The sequence below is a fragment of the Musa acuminata genome, chromosome BXJ3-2, assembly GCF_036884655.1.
Source record: "Musa acuminata AAA Group cultivar baxijiao chromosome BXJ3-2, Cavendish_Baxijiao_AAA, whole genome shotgun sequence".
NCBI lineage: Eukaryota > Viridiplantae > Streptophyta > Magnoliopsida > Zingiberales > Musaceae > Musa > Musa acuminata.
This window is the reverse complement of record NC_088350.1, coordinates 28,454,180-28,477,060: the sequence shown is the minus strand read 5'-3', so window position 1 is coordinate 28,477,060 and position 22,881 is coordinate 28,454,180. Positions and strand designations below refer to the sequence as shown.

Here is a 22,881-nt window from a genome sequence, read left to right as displayed (position 1 = left end):
GAAGGGAAAATTGTATAAAAAACAAAAAAAAATTTAATTTAAAAAAGGGTTAATTATAAATATTATATATGCATGTAGTTAGCAGAGGTGGCAATAGTTGTAGGCTTGACTTGATTTGATGGAAGGTGATGACCACGGCGGGTGGGAGAAGGTGGATAGAGGTCGGTGTCATGGGCCAAGTAAGGCAAGGACGTGGACGGAAATAAAATATGTGGGGGCCAACTTCGTGTGCAGTAGTAGGGAGATGTAATATGTGGGTAGCTTTCTGAAAATAATTTAGAGCAAAATAGATACACTTACTTTTTCATATGATATAAAAATCAAGCATTTACTTATTAGCTATGATTGTCTAATTCAAATTCAAATCCACTCCTTTTTTGTTTTTGGGTGGAATATCTTTACGTGTTCTTCGTTGTCTCCATTTTTGTGAGAGAATTATGAGTAGCATTTTAAATACACCTGTAATTTTCTTTCTATTGGCTCTTTAGACGACGGAAGAAGGATCGAATCCTACTCATGTCTGCTGGTTATCCTTTCCTCGGTATCTTTCTCGAGTTCATAACTCTATCGTGTTGTCTACGAACTGTACTTGAAGGATAGGAAGGAATGATAGAGCAGGGAAGATAATTAGTACATAAAGAAGGGTACATATTTCATGCCGATTAAAGGACACATCTTTGCAAATCTTGAACTAAATGCTGTCCACCTGAATCCAGTAACAAAGAATTCTCCGAAATAAAAAGAGTTATTTTTATTTTTTTTGGGACGGGGTTTAATTCTTCTTCTTCTTCTTCTTTTTTTTCCCTTCTTTCGGAGTCGGAGTTTGGAGGGATTGGTGATGGAGCTGCTCGTGGGTGGAGGCGACGGCTTGGCCTGGAGGAGCTTAGGAGAGGAGGACTCGGACGCTACCAGTTGTGACACAGCGGCAAACCGGGCATGAGTCTGAGGCCGCGTCGCAGGCGTCGCAGAGGCAGAGGTGGCGGCAGGGGAGGAGCACGACTGACGCCCGGCGATACTGGCACGACCGGCACGCCCGCTCCCGCTCGACCCGGTCCGGGTCCTCGAAGCCCGACTCGGCGTCCTCCGCTAGCGGCGAATCGCCGGAAATCTCTTTCCTCTCCGGGGCCGCAGCTGCCTTCTCGAGCTGGGCGTTGAGGGCGGCCGCCGTCACCTGGTCTGCCATGGCCTTGGCCTGCCACGCCATCGTCTCGGTCCGGAGGAGGGCGAGGCGGTTTTCGAGCTCGCCGCGACGCCGGGCTAACCGCCCCACCTCCGCTTCCTTCTCCCGCAACCGCCGCGCCGCTGACTCCTCCGCCGCATTCAACAAAGCACGGTAGTGCCTCTGCCGTCGCTCCGCCAATGCCCGCCGCAGCTGCTCCTCCTACCCAAGCGGAAAAAAGGAGCGATTTTTCTTGGTTTGCTCTCTCCGGGACAAGCGGAGGAGGAAAAGAACAAGAAGAGTACCTGAGCAAGGAGAAGCGTCTCGATTTCGTCCCTCTGATGGTTAACAAGTGCGACAAGTTCTTCATGTAAGACAGTGGAAGAGGAAGAGGAAGCGGAGGAGAGAAGGGGATTGGATTGCGTCTCTCTCCTGTGGCGTCGCTTCTCTTCGGCGGTGAGACGGAGGCCAGGAGAAACCTGGGACGGCGGGTGCATTTGGAGCTCGGCGATGCTCACAGGTGCCGGCGAACAAGGTTGTGGTTTCATCGAGAGGAAGCTTAAAAGGCGGCTCTGCTGCTGCTGCTGCGGCGGCGGCGACGGCGCCATTGGTACGCCGGCGGCCTCCCTCCCTCTCTTCCGCGCTTCCTTATTCACTGCCCAACAGCAGACCCATCTCCATCTCAAAGAAAACAAATGGAAGCACCAGGAAGGAGTCAACTTTGTCTCACCTCCGTCCCGCGTCGCGGCCTGGGGAGAGGAGTCCATCTCCTTCTTCTCCTGCTCGCTTCTGCATCGAACCACAAGCCACAGATCATCAAGATCACAAATTTGCATATCAAGACAAAATTCGCCCAAAAGTATTCTGCAAAGATCGAAACGTGCCGAAGGAATTCATCGAACGGGAGGAAAACAAGAGAGCACCTATTCAGAAGCAAAATGTTGGATCCGTAGTGGGCTTGAACTGCCATTCCGAGAGAGGAGCAAAACAAGGCGGGCAGAAGAAACGGTGGCGGAGTCGACGGCAAGAATCAACGGAAACTTTGCTTCCTTAATAGCCCCTTCTCTTCTGCCTGCTCATCACCAACGTTTCTCAATGTCGAACAGTAAGGAAACAAAAGAACACAGGAGAGAAAGAGAGAGATGGAGAGACGCTTGAACCCGATGAATCAGTCAGTCATGCAAAGGCGGGCTTTTTATGTCCTCCCTGCTTCTCTCACATGCACTTCTTGCAAACCCGCCATACAACGCAGTGAGAGAGAGAGAGAGAGAGAGAGAAAGAGGGAGCAACGTGCTTTACAAATCTTAATCCACTCTCCTGCTAACATTTAGTTCAAAATCTCCTTTATGGCATCTTGATAGCATATGGAGGAGGGGGGGAGAGAGAGAGAGAGAGGCATGGGTTGGGGTGCACTGGTGCTGCTGCTTGTTTGGTTGCTGGCTTTTCCCCTTTCTTCGCTCTTTCCCCTGCTTTGCTTGCAAGCTTTAAATCAACAACTGCTCCCTTCCTCTTTCCTCATCTTGGAACATAAAAGAAAAAGCTGTGGGATTAAACCTAATTTTGACTGCCTGAGTGATGGGTACTGATTTCTTGATCAAATATGCAAACCAGTAGCTTTTGTAAATTATGACAAAGAAATTACAAGAAATTGACATTAAACTAATTTAAAAATTGTTTTGCAGATCAATTTCTTTTAGGTGAATTATTTCCTACTTTATACTTCCTTTCCAAGTACGTAACAATATGAATGCACACATATGCACAAGTGTCCATACATACACATACAAGCATGCAAATACCTGCACTCACAAATACACTCTTTTATTTTTAAACATCATTTTCTAAGATTTTTTTTAAAAGTTTTGTGAAATAATGTGAGGAATAGTTTAATTAAGGTTTTATCAAGGAGTCTATAGTTTAGGACATAGTCACTTATTTTATAAAAATAAATCATATTGAAGAAAAGGAAATATAACCTTTCGATATGTGTGCACTCAATAATTTAGCAGAGGAGAGAAGGAAATGGCAAAGAATGCAAAGAGATGCATGTTTCATGGAGGAATATTGACAACCATGGGGGAAACAATTTCTTAGAAGATGTGGACTTTGTGAGGATGGCTTCTCCAATTAATTATCCTTTTTCTATTGTGTTCTTCTTTTTTTTGTTTCTATGTCAAAGTATCTCTGCCATGTATAGCTGTCATAAGCAATGTCTGGGGACCTTATTATTTATGTGGATAGAGGAGACTATATCTCCATATCCGATCCAATGAAATCAAAGCTTAATGATCTCAATATATTGTAATCTCCCACCCTGACATTTGTTTTCACTTCAATAAGTCTTTGGATGAAGAAACTTCTTAACATCTCACTTTAGTTCAATGGGAGGAGATTTGAATTGATGTATAAGGTTAGAACGAGTGTACTATTATTAACTTAAACTAGATCAAGAGCAATAAAAGAGATTCAAGTTAATTTTGAAGGCAATTATTAACTTAGATTTCAATATTTTGAACAACTAGCGATGATAGATATGTGAAACAATAGTAATGAAGGGTGAAAATGACTGGTTATATATTTCTTAATTCAAAGATGCATTGCTTAATTCTGGAGCAATATGTACTTTGGATTCTTACATCTTAGATGTTGAGTACACTTGAAAGCATGTTAAAGCGAAGCTAGCAGTCACTCCATGAATCACTACATCAAGGATAAGGTTGAGATTATGCTAATCATATGACATAGTATTGATCCTTTTAATCGAACATTCTCTCAGAGAAAAGAATAATACCTGAATACTGAAGTAGATGGTAATCGAGCGGTGATCTCTCATTAACATCTCTTCAACTAGCTCAATGTTGATATCATGGTCTCCTTCATAGACGAACAATTATTTCAGTGACTGGATATTCTCAATGATTAAATAGGTTGATGGATGGGGGAGGTAGCATCTTAAAATGATTCACAAATATAAGGATAAAAAGATAAGTACATTTAATGGTCCAGTAGAGCAAAAATGAACCATGATAAACATGAGATGTTGGCATCCCCTCTTCTTGGAATACATAGTTATCCTGTTTGTCTCTATTGAATAAAAAATGATTGTGTGAAGGAAGCAAAAACTGAAGGGAATTGAGGGAGATCACATACCTGAATGTAATAATTCCGAATAGCAGAATGTAGTTTTCTTGTACACACACACACAAATCTGACACAAATATGTTACCTGTTTGAAAGAAAACATGTATTGTGATTCATGGTACATGATGAGGCAAACCAATAATTTAGACTCTTCGGTACAGAGACATGTCATACTGCACAATATATTCTTGATATCTAACAAGAAAATAATTAGGCCATGACCTCATGTTTGGATGCCTATGCTAAGCCAAAGACAAGGCTTGCTTCTTTTTTAAGATGACGCAAAAGACAAACTAGTTATGGAAACAAAGAGGTATGACATCCAGACAACAATCTTTCTTTGGTTTGTGTGTGTTTGTGTGTTTGCCAGCTTATTTTTCCCAACAACGTGTACTGGCAGCAGCAGTCATCACCATTCAAGTCTCATATTACAACTCTACTCCCATTGCAGAGCAGCTGTTTAGCACCATGCATTGCTTGTCCCAACAAATTGCTACCTCACTATAATGCCAAGGTGGGGTTGGCCAAGCTTCCAGTTGAGAGAAAGTTAAATGAAACATGGTGGGCCTTGAAGGAAAACAAATGGCAACCTCAACATGGGTGGATGAGTATGGAGCTTGACAGCATTGTCTAGGTATGAAAGGAACAGAAGAAGGAACAAAAATTGTCTATAATGATCATTAAATTCTTCTTTTTTGACTTTTTCTGAGAAAAAAAGAAGATTGATATTTACCTAGCTTTTCTAATGTCTTGCATAAATCCAACCATACTATATAGGATGAGGGGTTCATTTATCTGAGACTGATTGCTATATTTGCATTCACTTGGAACAATGCATCCTGGTCTGCCTGTGACTTTCCATCTTGACGAAACTTCAAAGATTGTAGGTCTTTAAGATAAGATGTAATATGAAGATAGAGATTTGAGGCAGAATCAGTTTCAAAATTATTTCCAGCAATGCAGTATCACTTTGACTTCAGGAGGAAGTGAATCGTGACAGAGAAACAACATAAACTTTTTAGGCATTGGAGTTTTTGGATAGAGAGACTCATTACTCAACCAACATAAAAGGTTTAGGGAGAAAAAGGAAAAGAGATTTTGGCAGTGCCACTGACTTCCTTGTTGCAGACTGCCACAGATTGAATCAGGCACTCACATGGCTTTGGACACTGGAGAAGGAAGAGGATAACTTCTGATGCATTCTCTTCCACCATAATCTAAGCACTGCATCCAGCTCCTCAGCCACCAAAATCATGTGACATTAAAGTTGTACTTCATGGAAGCAGCCTTCTTTGTGTATAAGAAGTAAACAGTTTGTTTTCACTTTTCACTAATACTTTTTGCATAATAGTCAGACATCCCAACAAAACTGTCTTGATCTCTCCTGATACACAAGCCTCATGTGACAATTCTTGAGTACCAAAGTGCCCACATTACTGAAGTTGATGAAAGGAGGACAGAAAAAAGCACTGCTCAGATGAAAGTATATGCTAATATCTTGACATCTCAACATAAAAATATACGTATTTGTTTGGGAGTTGTTGATGTTTGTAGCTTCTACTTTGTCCACCATTTGATGTGCATGTTGTTCATACATTTCTTATCTAAATTTTCTCAGATTTCAAAATAAAATAAGATACCAAATAGATCTTAGAAAATCTATTCCCTTGACAGAAGAAAATGTACTCCCCCAGAAAGGGGCTGGCATATGATATTTCTTTTTAATGGATAGGTGTCAATTGTTTAAATTCCTTGTCATATACACCTTCTCTCAACACTTCCATGCTCATCAATACAACCGAACATCACTGAGAGGCTCTAAAAAATCTTTAGTCTTTTCTTAGTTGTACAAACATTAAAAAAGTGCAAGTCAGAAATCCTTTCCTTTGCCACTATGAAGCTTCAGCTGTGGTTGCCATCTCCCAAGTTAATGCTATCATTCACTCCTCTCCGTCTACCTCAACTTCTATTGGCTTCCTCTTGGATGTTTTGAAGAGTTGGAATGATGGGAACCAGCTTTAATCTTTCCAATATTTGAAGTGATGCGGAGAAGTCTTACCTATAACATGTGGCCTCTTCTTTATTAGTGCAGTTAAGTGAAGGGTACATGTGACTGTGTGGGCAGGAAACCTTTATAAGGTCATTACCTATCTTTCCTTGGCTCTCTCCAACCAGTTCCTATCAGTCTAACAGCATCTGAAGATGGCATCTTTAAGGCAATTTAACCTTTTGAAAGTGTAAAATGACTGACTGATTGAACTGATGAAGGGACCTGCTCCATTTGGCTGAGGATGACCAGTGACTCAGATATGTCTGCATCTGGATAGAAGCAGAATGACTTGTTTGTAGTTATGATTGATAAGCCATTGTGTTGCTATCTAGCAGTACTACTTAAAACCTTTGAATGCCTGTAATTAGCCTTGGGATCCTCAAAGCATGTGCATTGGGATCTAGCTGACCACTTATGTACAAAGGTTAATCTGTAAGATTGAATCAGAGTTATCAGGAGTTGAGACAGGCACCCCTAATGAGCTTGTGTACCTGTTAGACCTTCTAATTTAAGATAAGCCTTTAAAAAAGTGTACTGATATATTAAAATAATCGACAGACTTTATGCATAGCTTTCTGTTTCAGAAAAGATACAGAATTTGGATCCTGAGTGAGTTCACAGTTATTAAGAGCTGGGATAGAATTTGCCAGTTTTGATTCTAAATATGTACTAATGTAATGCTATTGGAACTTGGATTTCATCAGCTGGTACATCCATCAATCTCTCATCTTTGACATTTGATGTCCTATGGCCCATTACCAGTATTCAAACTGCGAGAAGAAGACAGGATCACACAGCAACAAAGGGGACATTGTGCTAATAGAGAGTGGTCCAGACATCAACAGTTGCAAGTATGCCTTCATTCAAAATTGTCTCAGAAGGGGGATGCAATATGCATGCCATTCTCTCATCCTTCAGATATATGCTCCAAAGAGAGTTCCTCTTTTTCTCTCAACTAGATCTACATAATCTTATCATCTCTTCATTCGCTCGCAATGGCTCTTGATGTTTATACACAGCATGGCATCCTTCTTGTTTTATTTGCATATAGCCTAATTAAGATATTTGTTACTTTTTACAATATTATGTGTTGAAGTGCAAAACAAGCCATGGAAATAAGAAACAATGATCACCTTCAAGACCAAATCACTGTTGAAGTAGGTTATACTAAATAGAAACCCTTGTTGAATGTCGGATCAAATGGCTCTTTCATCCCTTAGATCTCAAGCTCTCTTTTTTTACATGCCTACTAGTTGGTGGTTGGAGAACGGAGATGAGGAACCCTAATCTTGCCTGCATTTGGCACTAGGCCAAGTCAGATGTTGTCTTTTGTCTCCCATTACCTTCTTTCTTGATTTAATCTTCCCAAGATCAAACAATTCCACTAGATCCAAGCATAAAACTGGCTTTACTTGTATGTGTTTGGATGGGAAAGCACTTGTTATCTTCCCACCTTCATCCTCATCTTTTTGTTGTGCATATAGCATGCCTGTCTTTTTGTTGTGCATATAGCATGCCAGTCTACGATTGCTTTCTTCTGCCAAGCAAATTATTCTCCCATTATTGATTGGTATGAGGAATACAACATAAAGCCAACCATTCACTCTAATTGCATGTTCATCTCAAGCTTCTCTCCGTCCATCTGTCAGCAAAACCTTGTAATTTTGTATTCTTCCTGATATTTAGATGAGACCAAAACCACTCCATTACTCCCACCCAGAAACATCAATTCGTCAAAAGCTTTCAAGGTTGAGATTTTGAGACATAGCCAAAGACAAGAACAACCTAAGTTGTTTGTGACTCAGAAGTTGCTCAGTGGACAATCAGCAACCAACACTACACTGACAGATGAGAACAGAAATCTGAGATGTAACATACAACACAAGAAACTACTGGATGCAGTGACAAACTGTTTTTTCTTTGTTAATATAATATGATCTGAGTGATATTCAAGGTAAATAAGTTTTATCTTGTTGGCTGATTTCCACTGAAGAATCTGCTGCTGAAGTGCGTTTGATGTTGATGTGCATAATTTTCTGCTGAATCGACATGCTTTTCCCATAGAAAGTGAGAAATCACATGGAGACAATGAGACTTTTGATCTATAGAGAATTCATGCACACCACATAATTCCTTCTTGTAGTGCTCATCACACTGTAGCAGATTCAAGATTTAATGACACCAAGAGTTTCTACTGTGATGCAAGTTGCTAATCACTCTGAAACAAAACCTTCTAAAAAATGCTGCAATTGTATGACAACCTTGTATATGTATTGTAGAACTTAAGCATTATTTGATTGAATGGGGAAGTATAAAGGCTCGAGAGGAGAAAATGGTGAGGCAGCAACATGTGGGAGAACAGAGACTCACATGAGAAGATCCACCAGCAAGCTAAATGGTGTCTAATGATCACTTTGAAGCTAGTTGGGAAGATGAAGTTTATATTTCTCTTCATCAAAATTACTCCTTTAACAGCTTTTTTATATTCCCCTGTTGAGTCCGTCACCAACTAGAGACTGCTGAGAGCCAGGACCACTTTGATTGTGAGATAGCTTTCATGTGCATGAGACCACCACTTTTGATTGTGAGTTGGGTTTGATGTGCAAGAAAAATAGAAGTTGAAAGGAAAAAAGGTAAAGTGAAGGCAAAGTGAAGACAAGTGCTCCTAGGGTTCGGCTGTCCCTAACTTCATAGAGATAATATACCTTTTTAACCACCTTGAGTTGCTTCTCCTCCATCATCACTAATTGAAACATGACAAAAAATTTTGATTCATCCAACAAACACCAGGTTAACTAGTCCAACTCTTTCTCAAGGTCAACTCGTTGGTGGAAAAAGATGCATGTACCCGGCATTAAACAGTTCAGGATCTTAAGGATTGTGGCCCTTATCGTTGCTTTGGTACAAATTTGACTATTGAATCTTTTGGAAAAGATCAGATCGAAAACACTCTATAGCAATAAAAAAAAAGGGTCTGTTCCAATTCTCCACCAAGAAGGAAAGTAGAGTTTGCTCGTGGCTGAATTTCCAAACTTTCAGTCTACTACCAAATTGATGATACCAAAAAGAGGTCACAAGGATATGTTCACTGCACGAAACCTTAACTCCTCCAAGAGTGCAGTAAAATTTAATATTGACTTCAACAAACAGAGAAAAACAATCTATTTTGTGCCTAGTCCCTATCTGGATAAGTCAAGATACTTTTTCATTCAGTGTATGAGCAAACATCCAGCTATAGCAACAAATTCCATGCACACGGTACATTGCTCATCCAATTAAAGTTTTTGGTTTTCCCTATCCAATTTGGCCCATGGCAGCCAAACTCACCAAGATAATATACCTTTATACCTGCCCCTAATATCAAATGTTTCCACCTTACAAAGCCATGGATCTTTTCCCCAAAAATGGAGCTCATTAATCAACGAAATCTCATTCCTCCGTGAAGGGGATTCGATTCACAACTTCCACCATTCATCATTGTCACTAATTTACGTCAAGAAACATGGGAGTCTCTAAGCTTGAAGTCATTAACCAGTGATCCACAACAAAAAGAATCTCTCACCACTGATAATAACTGCTGAACATATGACCTAGAATTTGGTTACGTCCGAGAAAGACTTACAAGTTGCTACTGGATTTTCCTCTTTCGTCTGCATCATTTCATTTGGGCGTCGAAGTCGAGGAAGGCGCCGCAGAGGTTATTCACCACCTATCGGGAGCGGCAAGGTTTACGGTTAGCATCTCCAATTGCTCGCCCCGCACATTAGGCGGAGACGAGGCTAGACCGAGATGGAGATGGAGGACAGGCGTCGTGAAGAACTGTGCTCATGGGCTGAGCGGATTTGATCTTGTAATCTTGATGATGATGATGATAATAATAGTTGTAATTAAGAGGGTAATAAGTGTTGGCTTATAAGTAAAGTTCATTTTTCAGGAAATGAATATAATTTAAGATTTGACCAGAAAAATATTTATTCTATGGACTGTTATATACGAAATAAAAAACCTACCAAATTAATTTATATTTAATTTTAGAATTGAAATAAGATTAATTTATCCTATTTAAGTGGAAATTGTGTTGGAACGCTACTAATGAAAATAAGATAGTTTATATTTTATGAGTGTAAGGATGATGACCAAGAAAACCTTTAAATTGGTGTCAAAATTTAAATTTAAAACCTGCATACTCGATTGGGTAAATGAATATAAGTGGAGCAAACTCATATCCATATTAACATCTAATTTAAGATTCCAACGAGACATGATGACCATACATCTACCAAAATTATTCCTCCAGATTCAATCTTCGTCTATACATGGCTTGTCACAAAATCCAGGGATTTAGCAGGGCAAATTATTCAGAAAAATAATTCACGTTAAGAACTTGCAGAAACGAGAACCTTGTTGCCAAATGGAACCCAGCAATGGCTATATAAACAGGGTTATGTTCTTCAAACTGTGCTAACAATCAAACAGGATGGATACCTCGAAGGTCCTTTTGATTCTCATTTCCCTTGCGATCCTCCTCCAAAGTTTAGAACTTGCTGATGCCTCTGTCCAAGACGAATGCAAGATTGTGGCGGCTGCAGATCCGAACGTGGACTACAACTTCTGTGTAACGTCGCTCCAGGACGATCCGAGGAGTGGATCAGCCGACGCGAAGGGGCTGGCAATCATCGCTGCCGACTTGACGGTGGCCAGTGCCACGAGCACCCTGTCCAAGATCGAGAAGCTGGTGGGAGACAGCAAAATTGATTCACCGACGAAGGGTTTGCTGAACCAATGCTCGAGCTTCTACAAGGATGCGGTCACGGCAGCTTCGGGCGCCGTTAAAGCCATCGGTTCAGGGAGCATGGGCGATGCGAAGAAGCAACTGACCGAGGCCGGCGACAAGCCTCAGGACTGTGATAATCTTCTATTTGAGGCCGGGAAGAACGATCTGCTGACAAAGGAGGACAATGACTGTACGAACCTGGCGAGCATTGCTCAACACATAGTCGCTAAGTTGCAGTGATCCTTCCTTTATCTATGCATGATTTTATCGCCTATAAAATGGACGAATCTAATAAATTTACTGTCCAACTGAGAAAAGATTACACATACATCCCTCCAAAGTGAATGATTTTTGTATTTATTCCTATAAATTTTAGTTATGCTTATAAACATATATGTATATGTATTACCTTTGCAAAATCTTAAAACTTGAGTATATATGTCATCATGGTCAATCCCCATTGTTAACATTTAAATGTTAGTCAACAGAACCAAGTTAGTCATGTCTAAATTGTGTAAATGGAAAAATAAACATATATATAACTGTGTGCATATGGGCAACAGAAACAACCTGAACGCAACAAAGACCAACTCAAGTGTATAATGATATATAAAGATGGAATGAAGACTAACTTTAAAGGTATCCACTAAAAATATCTTAAATTCCAATATTTCAACTCCAAAATTACATTATATGCACTTTTAACTAAGCAGGCATAATCTCATAGAAGCAGATGCTAACACACTAAACACTATGTAACATAAACTAGTTGTCTGCCAAGATGATGTAGCTGTGAACATTAGTCTTCTATGTTAGAGGGAAACAATAATAACACAACATGAATAGAATCCTCCTTTGTGCCAAGAAGACACTTCGGTAGGAAACAGGCACTACAACAATCATTATCCATTTGCATCGCAAGGTGCATTACTCATTTTATGTTCCAGAGATGCAAAGCTGCTCAAGCCAGTGCAACTGCACATTTAAATTAAGACTTGCAGTACAATACCAAAAATATTCACTTGAATTAACAACTACCTATCAAGATTATTAATAATGTACAAAATATCTCTGAGAATCTAGAAACGGACATCATAAGTAGTTCGATCTTGTTTACAAGTTTCTAAGGCATTTTTCCTTTTTTTTGACACCACAGTTTCCTTAGGATCAGCTCACCTACTTTTTGTCCATCAAATTTAGTTTTAACCTAGAACAAACCTCTGTAAATTTTGCAAACGCTGTGTAGAGCCACTTCTCTGAGCATTCAGCTAATCTTTTTTCTGTTGGAGACTATAGGACGTTTCCCCCTACTTCAGCAAAGGGGAAATAATCGAGGGAAGATAATAATTACTATTATATGATGTTGGAACTTATGTTTTCATGTAACATAATACATTTGCCACTGATAAAAGTATAAAAATATTTGAGAACCTGAGGATCTAATTCAAGTAGACTGTGAGGCTGCTGACTTAACTAGATTTGCATCTTGTGTTACCCAATGGCATTGAATACTCATGTGCTCTTTATCAGTTCATGGCAATATAATTACAGCTTAATCCCAAAATGCCATTGGCTCTCTCAAATGAGAAAGTGATCAATCATATGTTGTATAACATCTGCACCTTCTGAATGCTCGAAAGGATCCTTAACCTGTCCGATAACCAACAAGCAAAGAAAACAACAATGATAAGATTAACTACTGTCGCCAAAGAATGCTCACAATAAAAGAGGAAGAACCAGAAGCATAAGGGTGAGAAATGGTAGCAGAAGTGGTTGGAGGCAAGGACCTGAATGACACTGTGTGCAGTGAATCTCTGGATGCTGACATCCACTCTTTCCCAAGATAAGCGTGTGAGGCCCATTACTAGCATTTCTGCAAAACAAACATCAAGGTGTTCTAATGACTGCAGTTTCTTTTGTCAATACAACCAGAAACAAATTTTTTGCTTTAAGTTTAAACTGAACATAAGCAATTCATGCATGTGTTATGCAGAAGTCTAATAGCAACTACTGAATGAGGGTGTGTGTTGCGTGCACAATTGTTCATATCGTTGTCCTAAAATGTCAATTTACCGATCCTAGAAAACACTATTGGTCTTCAACACATTTTTTAAATGGCCCACAAGAAGAGGATGATAATTGTTTGCCAATGACTTGTATAAGGTATGCACTCTTATTTCACTGGTATGAGAGTGCTTTTATCTGATCTGTTAGTGTTGGCAGCTTAGCTGCAATTCTCTTCACTCACTTTTATTTTTAGGGTCATACTGTCAGTTAACCATCATTACTTCACATACATGGTATGGTTCTATCGGTTCATTACACATCTAATAGATATTAAATTTCAACATTACAATACAATTGTCCATTTACTGCACTGTCTTCGCATAACTGTATCCAATAACAATCTCTTGTTTATAAAGCTTTTTCATACTACAGTTTCTACACAAAGCACCATTTATACATACAAGAAAATGAAATGAAATAGAGATTGAAGAGAATCTTTGTAATAATATATATCGAAATAATTAATGGGTTCACCAGGGAGTTGCAACACCAAATAGAAGAACATGGTAAAAATAGCAAGTCAAGAAGAATGGACAAACTTATCAGGAGTGAAAGACTTTAAGGCACAAAAAAAAAAGCTTCACATATGCAATTTATTCAATTTACCCTAAAACTAGAGGAAAGAATGATATTTACCTTCTATCATATCACAGTCACACTTGGTAAGCGAATCAGTAACGCACTTATCATTTATGCTTCCTGCTGAGTCTTCTTCGTATACAATATGTGGGTATCTCTCATTCAAAGAATCTTCCCACCGGAGAAAACTGATATATGAAAGCACAGATATGGACTTCCTGATACCCACGGAGGTATTGGAAACAAAACAATATTACCTCAGGCATATCAGAGTTATGTCTGATTGATGATGTCCTCCATCCAACTATGTCTTGTCATTTATGTTGGAAAACAACTAGACAGCTAATTAGATGTCTCAAAAACTATAGGAATGGAAATGCCCAGAAGTCAGCAAAAGGATACGATTATAGTCAAGTCAACATTGGAATAAGCCACTCAGCATTTAAATGCTTGCAGGGCAGACCTGGATTCATGGTTTTTCATTTTGTAACATGATCATGCTACCCACAAATATCATCTCATATTTTAAGAACCCAACCAAAGCAACGAAAACAAAGCAAAGATGGAAAATACATAAAATGAAGATCATCACAATCATCTGTGTCGGCATCGCACTGCTCTACCTCACCTACCTTCTCTTCCTTCTCCCTCCTCGACATCAACGATGCAGATGCCTCACCTGCCTCCTCTTCCTCCTCCAGCGATGACGCAAATGCAAAGCAACGCCAGAGGAGGAAGAGGAAGCAGAGTGGTGCAACACCGACGTAGACGCAAATACCTCACCTCCCTCATCTTCCTCCTCTGGCACCAACGTAGATGCCTTACCACTCTGCCTCCTCGTCCTCGATGTTTGGATCGACATTGGTAAGGCCAACTACCGTGTCGTTCTCGTCGACCACTACCATAACAATCTCCCACAACGTCACTGTCCATCACAACCATTGAAATTACCTTTTTCTCATCGTTTTGGTGTCATTTATGCACATGCTATCACGTGTTGTATCTTCTGTAGGTAAAAACAATTTTAGGATAAATGGGCTTAATGTTTCACTTTCATAACTATATGAATTTCAATGTAAATTTTTTAAGTCTTGAGATCAGAATGCAAAAAGAGGTTTAACTACAAGGGGTAAACTAAAATTATCCCCCGAGATGAAGATGGAGGACAAGTGTCGTGAAGAAATGTACTAATGGAACGAGCGGATTTGTTTTTGTAATCTTGATGACGATGATGATGATAATAATAATAGTTGTAATTAAGATGGTAAGTGTTGCCATAAAACTAAAGTTCATTTTTCAGGAAATGAATATAATTTAAACTTTGACCAGAAAAATATTTTTTCTATGTACTGTATATACGGAAAAAACCTACAAAATTAAATTCTATTTAATTTTAGAATTAAAATAATATTAAATTATCTTATTTAAGTGGAAATTAAGTTGGAACACTACTAGTCAAAATAGGGTGGTTGATTTCTATGTGAGTGTAAGAATGATGATGAATAAAACATATAAATTAGTGTCAAATGATCTATGAATCATTGAGATCCACTATCTTTTATATTTTATTCAATATAATGAATTAGACATCCATAGGTTTTTAAAAGAATTCATCTAAGAAATCATGAAATAACACAAAGGTCAAAATGATGCAATTAAAAGGTCGATATGCCAATATTAATGATGATTGGTTAAAAAAAGAAATAAGTAGGCCAAAATTTAAATTAGCATCAGAAAAATATCCAAAACTTGAGAACTCAATTGGGTAAATGAATATAACTTGAGCATGTTCATCCATATTAACATCTAATTTAAGATTCGATATTTTGCGAAATTGGTGGCGTTCCTATAAACATTTGCAAGTCACACGTTTTTCCCAAGGAGACATGTCTATACTATACCCCAATGCCAATGGTGATGCAAAAAAAATTATTATCCTCTTGGGAGGCATTCTACAAAATGTAAATAATTGATTTGATCGAGTTAACATCTACCAAAAATGTTCCTCCAGATTCAATGTTTGTCTATAAATGGCATGTCACAAAATCCAGAGATTTAGCTAGACGAATTATTCAGAAAATTTCACATTAAGAACTTGCAGAAACAAGAACCTTGATGGCTATATAAAGAGGGTTATGTTCTTCGAACTGTGCTAACAATCAAACAGGATGGATACCTCGAAGGTCCTTTTGATTCTCATTTCCCTTGCAATCCTCCTCCAAAGTTTAGAACTTGCTGATGCCTCTGTCAAAGACGAATGCAAGATTGTGGCAGCTGCAGATCCGAACGTGGACTACAACTTCTGTGTAACGTCTCTCCAGGCCGATCCGAGGAGTGGATCAGCCGACGCGAAGGAGCTGGCCATCATCGCTGCCAACTTGACGGTGGCCAATGCCACGAGCACTCTGTCCAAGATTGAGAAGCTGGTAGGAGACAGCAAAATTGATTCAGAGACAAAGGGTTTGTTGAACCAATGCTTGAGCTTCTACAAGGATGTGGTCACGGCAGCTTCGGGCGCCATTAAAGCCATCAGTTCAGGGAGCATGGGTGATGCAAAGAAGCAACTGACCGAGGCCAGCGACAATCCTCAGGACTGTGATAATCTTCTATTTGAGGCCGGAAAGAACTATCTGCTAACAAAGGAGGACAATGACTGTACGAACCTGGCGAGCATTGCTCAACACATAGTCGCTAAGTTGCAGTGATCCTCTATCTATGCATGATATTATCGCCCATATTATGCACGAATCTAATAAATTTTCTGTCTAACTGAAAAAAGATTACACATACATCCCTCCAAAGTGAATGATTTTCGTATTTATTCCTCTAAATTTTAGTTATGCTTATAAACATATATGTATATGTATACCTTTGCAAAATCTTAAAACTTGAGTATATGTCATCATGGTCAATCTCCATTGTTAACATTTAATTGTTAGTCAAAACCCTGATTGATTTAATGCTCAAAAAGATTATTATGATTATAAAAAAAATTTCGAGCATTTCAAATATTTTACATTTGCATATCTCTTTTTAACTCAAACCAGCTAATGTTAAATACAATTAATCATGGTTGACACTGAGTTTTTTGCATAGATGATAACATGCCGATGTTATGTTTCATAGCTAAAAGAGGCACAAAAATTAGTCACAACCTGGAAGTAGAGGTGTGGCCAATTGCATACTAAGGTACATGATGCACATCTTAACTTGCAAAACTAATGCATGTTCATCTTGGTCAATCATCTCTATAAGTTGTTAGCATGATTACCAAACTTATGAATATGATAAAATAATAACCAGAGTTAAAAAGAACAAACCTGTAATGGTTAGTGTCAGAATTGATGATACTCATGTTTGCATCAGTCTATCTGCATTATGACACAACCACGTTAGTCATGTCTAAATGGTGTAAATGGATAAATAAACAAAAAAAAAACCTTGTTGAAAGTTGAAACAAAAATTAATAATAATAAAATTTTTGTTCTGTACTGCATCTGGGCAACAGAACCCACCTGAATGCAACAAAGACCAACTCAAGTGTATATGATCGAGAAAGATGGAATGAAGCCTAACTTTAAAGGTGTCCACTAAAAATTTCTTAAATTCCAGTATTTCAACTCCAAAATTACATCATATGCACTTTTAACTAAGCAGACATAATCTCACAGAAGCAGATGCTAACACACTAAACACAATGTAACATAAACTATTTGTCTGCCAAGATGATGTAGCTATGACCATTAGTCTTCTATGTAAAAGGGAAACAATAATAACACAACATGAATAGAATCCTCCTTTCTGCCAAGAAGACGCTTCGGAAGGAAACAGGCACTACAACAATCATTATCCATTTGCATCGCATGGTGCATTACTCATTTTATGTTCTGGAGATGCAAAGCTGCTCAAGCCAGTGCAACTGCACATTTAAATTAAGACTTGTAGTACAATACCAAAAATATTCAGTTGAATTAACAACTACCTATCAAGATTATTAATAATGTACAAAATATCTCTGAGAATCTAGAAATGAACCTCATAGGTAGTTTGATCTTATTTTACAAGTTTCTAAGACATTTTTCCTTAATTATGACACTACAGTTTCCATTAGATCTGCTCACCTACTATTTTTCCATCAAATTTAGTTTTACCAAGAACAAGCCACTTTGTAAATTTTGCAAACGCTATGTAGAGCCACTTCTCTGAGCATTCAGCCGATCTTATTTTTGTAGCAGACTAGGATGTTCCCCCTACTTCAGCAAAGGGGAAATAATCAATCACAAGCTTGATTAGTTTCTGCTTTGTCATCAGATATATGTATGTATGTATTCCCGGAACATCTCTCCAGAGATGAACTTTTGGAAATCTCAACTGGGTCTTGGAATCAAAAGATCTACCAGCAAATTGACTAGCTCTCCTAAGGCAAGCAAATTAAATGAGAGTTATGTACACAAGAATGTAGCAATGCCACTGCTCATTGATTAAATCCTTGGTCATAAAAAAACCATAATATCTCAAACATATATCAAATTAGATGTGAGATTAAAATATTCAAGAAATATTGCATAAATATTATAAAAAGTTAAAAGTACAGAAATCAAACACCAGACCAACCAAGCTAAATGAGACAAAACCATTCTGCACAAAGATAAAAAATAACAGAAAAATCATCTCAAGAATATACATAATTCCTTCTTATAAGTACTCATTTGGTTCAAGTTTGTTATGTTGACTGAAATTATGCAAGGGCCATATAAAGAACTACAGTGGTTACCTCTGAGAAAGGTAATATAAGGAAATGTGATCAACAAATCATGAGAATTAGAAGATGAACATCGTGCATGAAGATCTAGCTTATCAGATCGGATAGGCCAACAAAACAATTAAATTATAAAAAAATAATAATGAAATGGGGAACTATTTTAAACGTTCTTGTTTTGTTACCTTTGATACTTTTTCCAAAAAAAATTTATTTTCTATTCATGTAATATTATTTTTAATATGTTAAAAAATTCTATAGAATATTCTTAATTAATTTTTTTGCACCATTATAATTCTCCTTGACATTTAAGATTATATATATTATATAGACACTACATTGTTATATGTCTTCTTCAATCTATTCTATAATTATATGCTATATAAAATTATAATGTGTTTTATAGATCAGTAAGTTATATAATCATATAGTATAATGTATAGAAGATATACATTATATATATATATATATATATATATATATATATATATATATATATATATATATATATATACTTAAATGGATGTATATAACTAAACACGTATTATCAACTAAATCTTACCTCCTAATTGAGACCTCTCAAGACTTGAGCTCAGCCTAGGGCCATACCCAGAGTGACAAGGTGCACAGCCAATGGCTGAATTGGCAAAAAGTGAAAAGTGCTGACAGTGGTCACTTCCCGATTACACCTACACACTTCCATAAGAAAAAGAAAACAGCTGATAGATCTAAAGACAACCGACAAACAAAGCTCTTAGGGTGAATCTGGATTCCGACTATTGGCGAACAATGCTCGTGTAATTAGATTTGCCCTCCACCTCCGCAGACCAGAGAACAGTGATCGGAAAAAGACTGACAGTACAGATCTACCCTCCTCCGCTCCCATGTTCCTCGCCTGGAATCAGATCTAGTCTCCTATTTTCTCAAATCAATCTGGTCCACCTCCTTCCTCCACTTCCCTATCTCTTCCTTTCTCTTTTTTTCTGTTTTCAACACTTAACTGGAATCTGATTTTTGTCAGGGATGACCTGTCGGATAGCAACCTTCCAAGTCATAATTGGATAACATTGGCTGGGATCAGCTGATTTTGGGGCAGATCTCTGCTCATTTACTGAAATCATATTATGATTCTAGGCTTAAAAGACAAGCATATCTTACCAGGTACATAAGTTGTAGTGGGTAACTCATAAAGAGTAAGATTGATGCTTGCAACCGAAGAAAAACATTGACTTCTACCTTCGAATGGTTTTCTCATATCCACTAAAACGGACCACTTCAATGCATCAGTAGTTATGCCTATTAGTATGTCGGTAGTGACAGTACACTTTATAGAATATAAACATAATAAAGGTTCAATGATAATATAAGCACCATAACATCAAGTAACAACAATCACTAAGATTTCTTTTTTCACAATGTTTGAATAATAAATTTAAACTTACCAATTTGAAGCACAAATGCATGTCAAGAAAGAAGTGACAGAACAAAATACTAATGAATGGTTTTCCTCTGTGCTTAACCCAGATAAAACATCTGCAGCCGAACTTTTCTTAGATAGGCAATCTGAAGGATTCAGCAATGGTTAGAGGTGATTGACAGCAGTTAACAACCCTTGACCTGTCAAAAGCATAATATGGACATGAAATTTTGTCTTCCTTAGAGTAACCAAGTAGCCTGACTCCAAGATGCATATACTTTCTTTTTCGTTTCCTGGAAATAATAATAATCTTCTCAAACAATTTAGTGAAAAATACATTTCAATTTACCCTTTCTAACCTGGTCATACAAAGAACTGTTTTCATACTTCTTTCAGTTCTTGCATATTAAACAGTATAAAAACATGAAGCAACTCTAATGGTGGCACTTAATATCTCACATATGTGCAGCCTGCAAAGCATCTACGCTCGCTTCGTCATCACCCATCCCATCCTTAGTTTCATTACTGACTGATCCCGGAAGCTCTTCTTTAACTTTAAATAAATTACTCTCCCCTAGAGGGGCCAACATAAGGGTGTTCTTTTTGTAGTTCCAGACTAGTAAGGAAACATAATCTTGTGGTGTTATAAGCCCCTCTTCCCTAAGGCAACATCGCTGCTCCTCTAGGGTTTTGGGATCCAACAGTCTTATGTATTCCAAAAGAAATTTCTCATGATCTGGCCTCCACCCACTTGGAAATGGGGTATAGTCTGCTTCAGGAACCAGAGACATCCGGGTATAATGAAGACCATCAATCGAGTCCAGAAGACCCATCCTCAGAAGGTTTTGATACTCAGGTGACTGCCCTTTTTTATCCTTCAACGGACGGCTAAGATTCCTTGACCCAATCTTGTAGACCTTTGCCCTAGACCGAAGCTTGTACTTCGCAGCATACAGCTTGGCCAGTGATCCCCTAACGATATAAGAACAAAAGTTCACGACCTTCTTGCGGTTATCAGCGTATCGGTACCACTCTGCCATAGTTTGCAAGAACTTATTCATCTGGGCATTGGTGTGTGCCTGTGTTGCATGAAACATTCTGAAACAAGGCTGTGGATCAGGATCCCGATCTCCTTTAAGGAACTCCAGCTTCCTGAACTGTTTGATGCATTGTTTTAGACTTGCTGTGACTGACAGAAGTGTACCTACACCTTTCTCACTGATGATTTTCCCCCCAGTCGCTGTATACCTTAGCGTAGGGTATACCACCCTGCGGCAAAGTACATGATCCAGAAACATGATCCCCTTGGTGATGTGCTCGATTGGGAGACTCTCATTGTCAAGCTTGAGCTGGTACCTTTGGTCACAGAATTCAATTAGCTGTTTCCTTAGCACTGCAGCATCTGCACGCGGACCTCTAACACCAATTAAGAAATGACCACCATACCGAACATAGTCCATCTTTCTGGTCTTGTCAGGCCCACTTGTTGGAACAAACTCTGGCCATGAGGTGTTCCCCTGCTCAACATCATCCCCAGTCCATATTGCGTCGGACTTTGATGGCCGATAGAACTCCTTAATCTTCCCCTCCATCCATTTGTCAAGTTCATCGAGACACACATTGGCGAGCAAAGGGCTTAAGGCCCCGCAATGCCCCCAATTTGGCTGCTTCTCAGCCTCCTCCGGTGCAAAGCCAAAGAAGGTCTGAAGCCAGTATGGATCAGGCTTTGGCTCATCTTCGGCCAAGACCCTCTTTTTCTGATACTTCCTCTTCGTTTTCTTCTTCTTAGCAGCCTCCTTGTCCACGGGGCGACCAGTGATCACAGGGGTGGTAAGGGCAGATTTGATCAAGTCGACGACTTTCTTGTCCCTAACATCCCGGATCAACCCGTTGATGATCAATCCAGTCGGAAGGCCATCAAGAATGGTGCTGAGGTCGCCTTTTATGTACCACAAGTAGCCGGCGAAGCTCCTCCGGATGGTCCGGATGACGGTGTGGGCGTTGCGGCCGGGGCGGAAGGCGAAAGACTTCTGTGAAAAGCGGGCTTCAAAAATGGGCTCAAGGATCATGAGGAGGACTTCCTGGACCACGCGGTCCTGGAAAGGCGGCGGCTGGGCAGAGGTGAGGAGGGCGCGGAGCTTGCGCTTGGAGAGGGTGGCGGGGTCGGTGGTGTCGCGTGGGGAGCGAAGGAGGACGTCCAGGCGGACGCCCCAGCGGAAGCGGCCATCGAGGACGGCGTTGCGGAGGGCGAGGAGCGAGTGGAGGGCGGAGCTGGGGACGGAGGACTTGGGGAGGTAGGAGCCGGTTTCGTCGGCATATGCCTTCTGGTACGCGAGGACCCAGAGCTCGAGGCGGCGAAGGAGGGGGGTGAGGCTGGAGGCAGTGGCGGAGGGGTCGCGGAAGCTGTCGACCCATAGAGCGGAGCAGATGGAAATGGGGTCGTCGCGTAGGAGGGAGGAAGGGTCGTCGTAGGCCGTCGAGAGCGGGTCCGTGGGGTGGCGGCTGCGATGGCCGGGAAGGAGAGCGGGATGCACCTGCGGCGGCGGCGGCGGCGGGCGAGGGGAATAAGGAGGGACTCGGGGCAATGCGGAGGCAGCGTAGGAGAGGAAGCGGCGGTGGCGACGGAGGAAGGGGAGGGAGAGGTGGCGGTACATCGAAGATAAGCGGGTGGAACCCTAACCGGAAGATGGAATCAGGCCATCTGCAAACCCTTCATGGGTTTAAAGGAGGAGACAAATCTGGTTTTTATTTATTTATTTATTTTCTTTTTTAAAATTGTTTATTTATGCGAGTTGAAGACGAGACTTATTTCTGTTCAACAGATCGGCTATTTTTTAGTATCTAAAAACAAATTGATATCTTTTAACTGAATTTGAGTTATTTTAATTTACATTTATAATGTCAAGCTATTAGTATTTACTACAATCCACTTAGA

The 22,881-nt window shown here is 39.5% G+C and overlaps 3 protein-coding genes across 10 annotated transcripts; 1 reads left to right on the top strand and 2 right to left on the bottom strand.

Annotated features, from left to right (window-relative positions):
* Positions 1-607: 607 nt before the first annotated feature.
* Positions 608-10,184, bottom strand: LOC135583060 (BOI-related E3 ubiquitin-protein ligase 1-like). Of its 8 annotated transcripts, none has more exons than XM_009390832.3 (8): positions 9,973-10,182; positions 4,310-4,385; positions 3,951-4,033; positions 3,796-3,859; positions 2,083-2,678; positions 1,890-1,948; positions 1,465-1,814; positions 608-1,381 (listed from the first exon to the last, which is right to left on the bottom strand). In XM_009390832.3, the coding sequence occupies exons 5-8, from the start codon at positions 2,127-2,129 to the stop codon at positions 884-886; spliced, it is 954 nt and encodes a 317-aa protein (XP_009389107.2). In that variant the 5' UTR covers positions 2,130-2,678; positions 3,796-3,859; positions 3,951-4,033; positions 4,310-4,385; positions 9,973-10,182; the 3' UTR covers positions 608-883. The 8 variants fall into 8 exon arrangements, with proteins under 8 accessions (XP_009389107.2, XP_009389108.2, XP_009389109.2 ...); XM_009390833.3 differs by lacking the exon at positions 3,796-3,859 and having other exon boundaries at positions 2,083-2,231; positions 2,312-2,678; XM_009390834.3 differs by lacking the exon at positions 3,796-3,859 and having other exon boundaries at positions 2,083-2,231; positions 2,320-2,678.
* A 643-nt stretch (positions 10,185-10,827) lies between these two features.
* Positions 10,828-11,364, top strand: LOC135631587 (putative invertase inhibitor). Its single transcript, XM_065139321.1, has one exon. It carries the CDS (start codon positions 10,828-10,830, stop codon positions 11,362-11,364), a length of 537 nt encoding a protein of 178 aa, XP_064995393.1.
* Positions 11,365-20,204: 8,840 nt separating this feature from the next.
* On the bottom strand, positions 20,205-22,650 carry LOC103976296 (nuclear intron maturase 2, mitochondrial). Its single transcript, XM_018822495.2, has one exon. The coding sequence runs from the start codon at positions 22,598-22,600 to the stop codon at positions 20,402-20,404; it is 2,199 nt and encodes a 732-aa protein (XP_018678040.2). The 5' UTR covers positions 22,601-22,650; the 3' UTR covers positions 20,205-20,401.
* Positions 22,651-22,881: the final 231 nt, after the last annotated feature.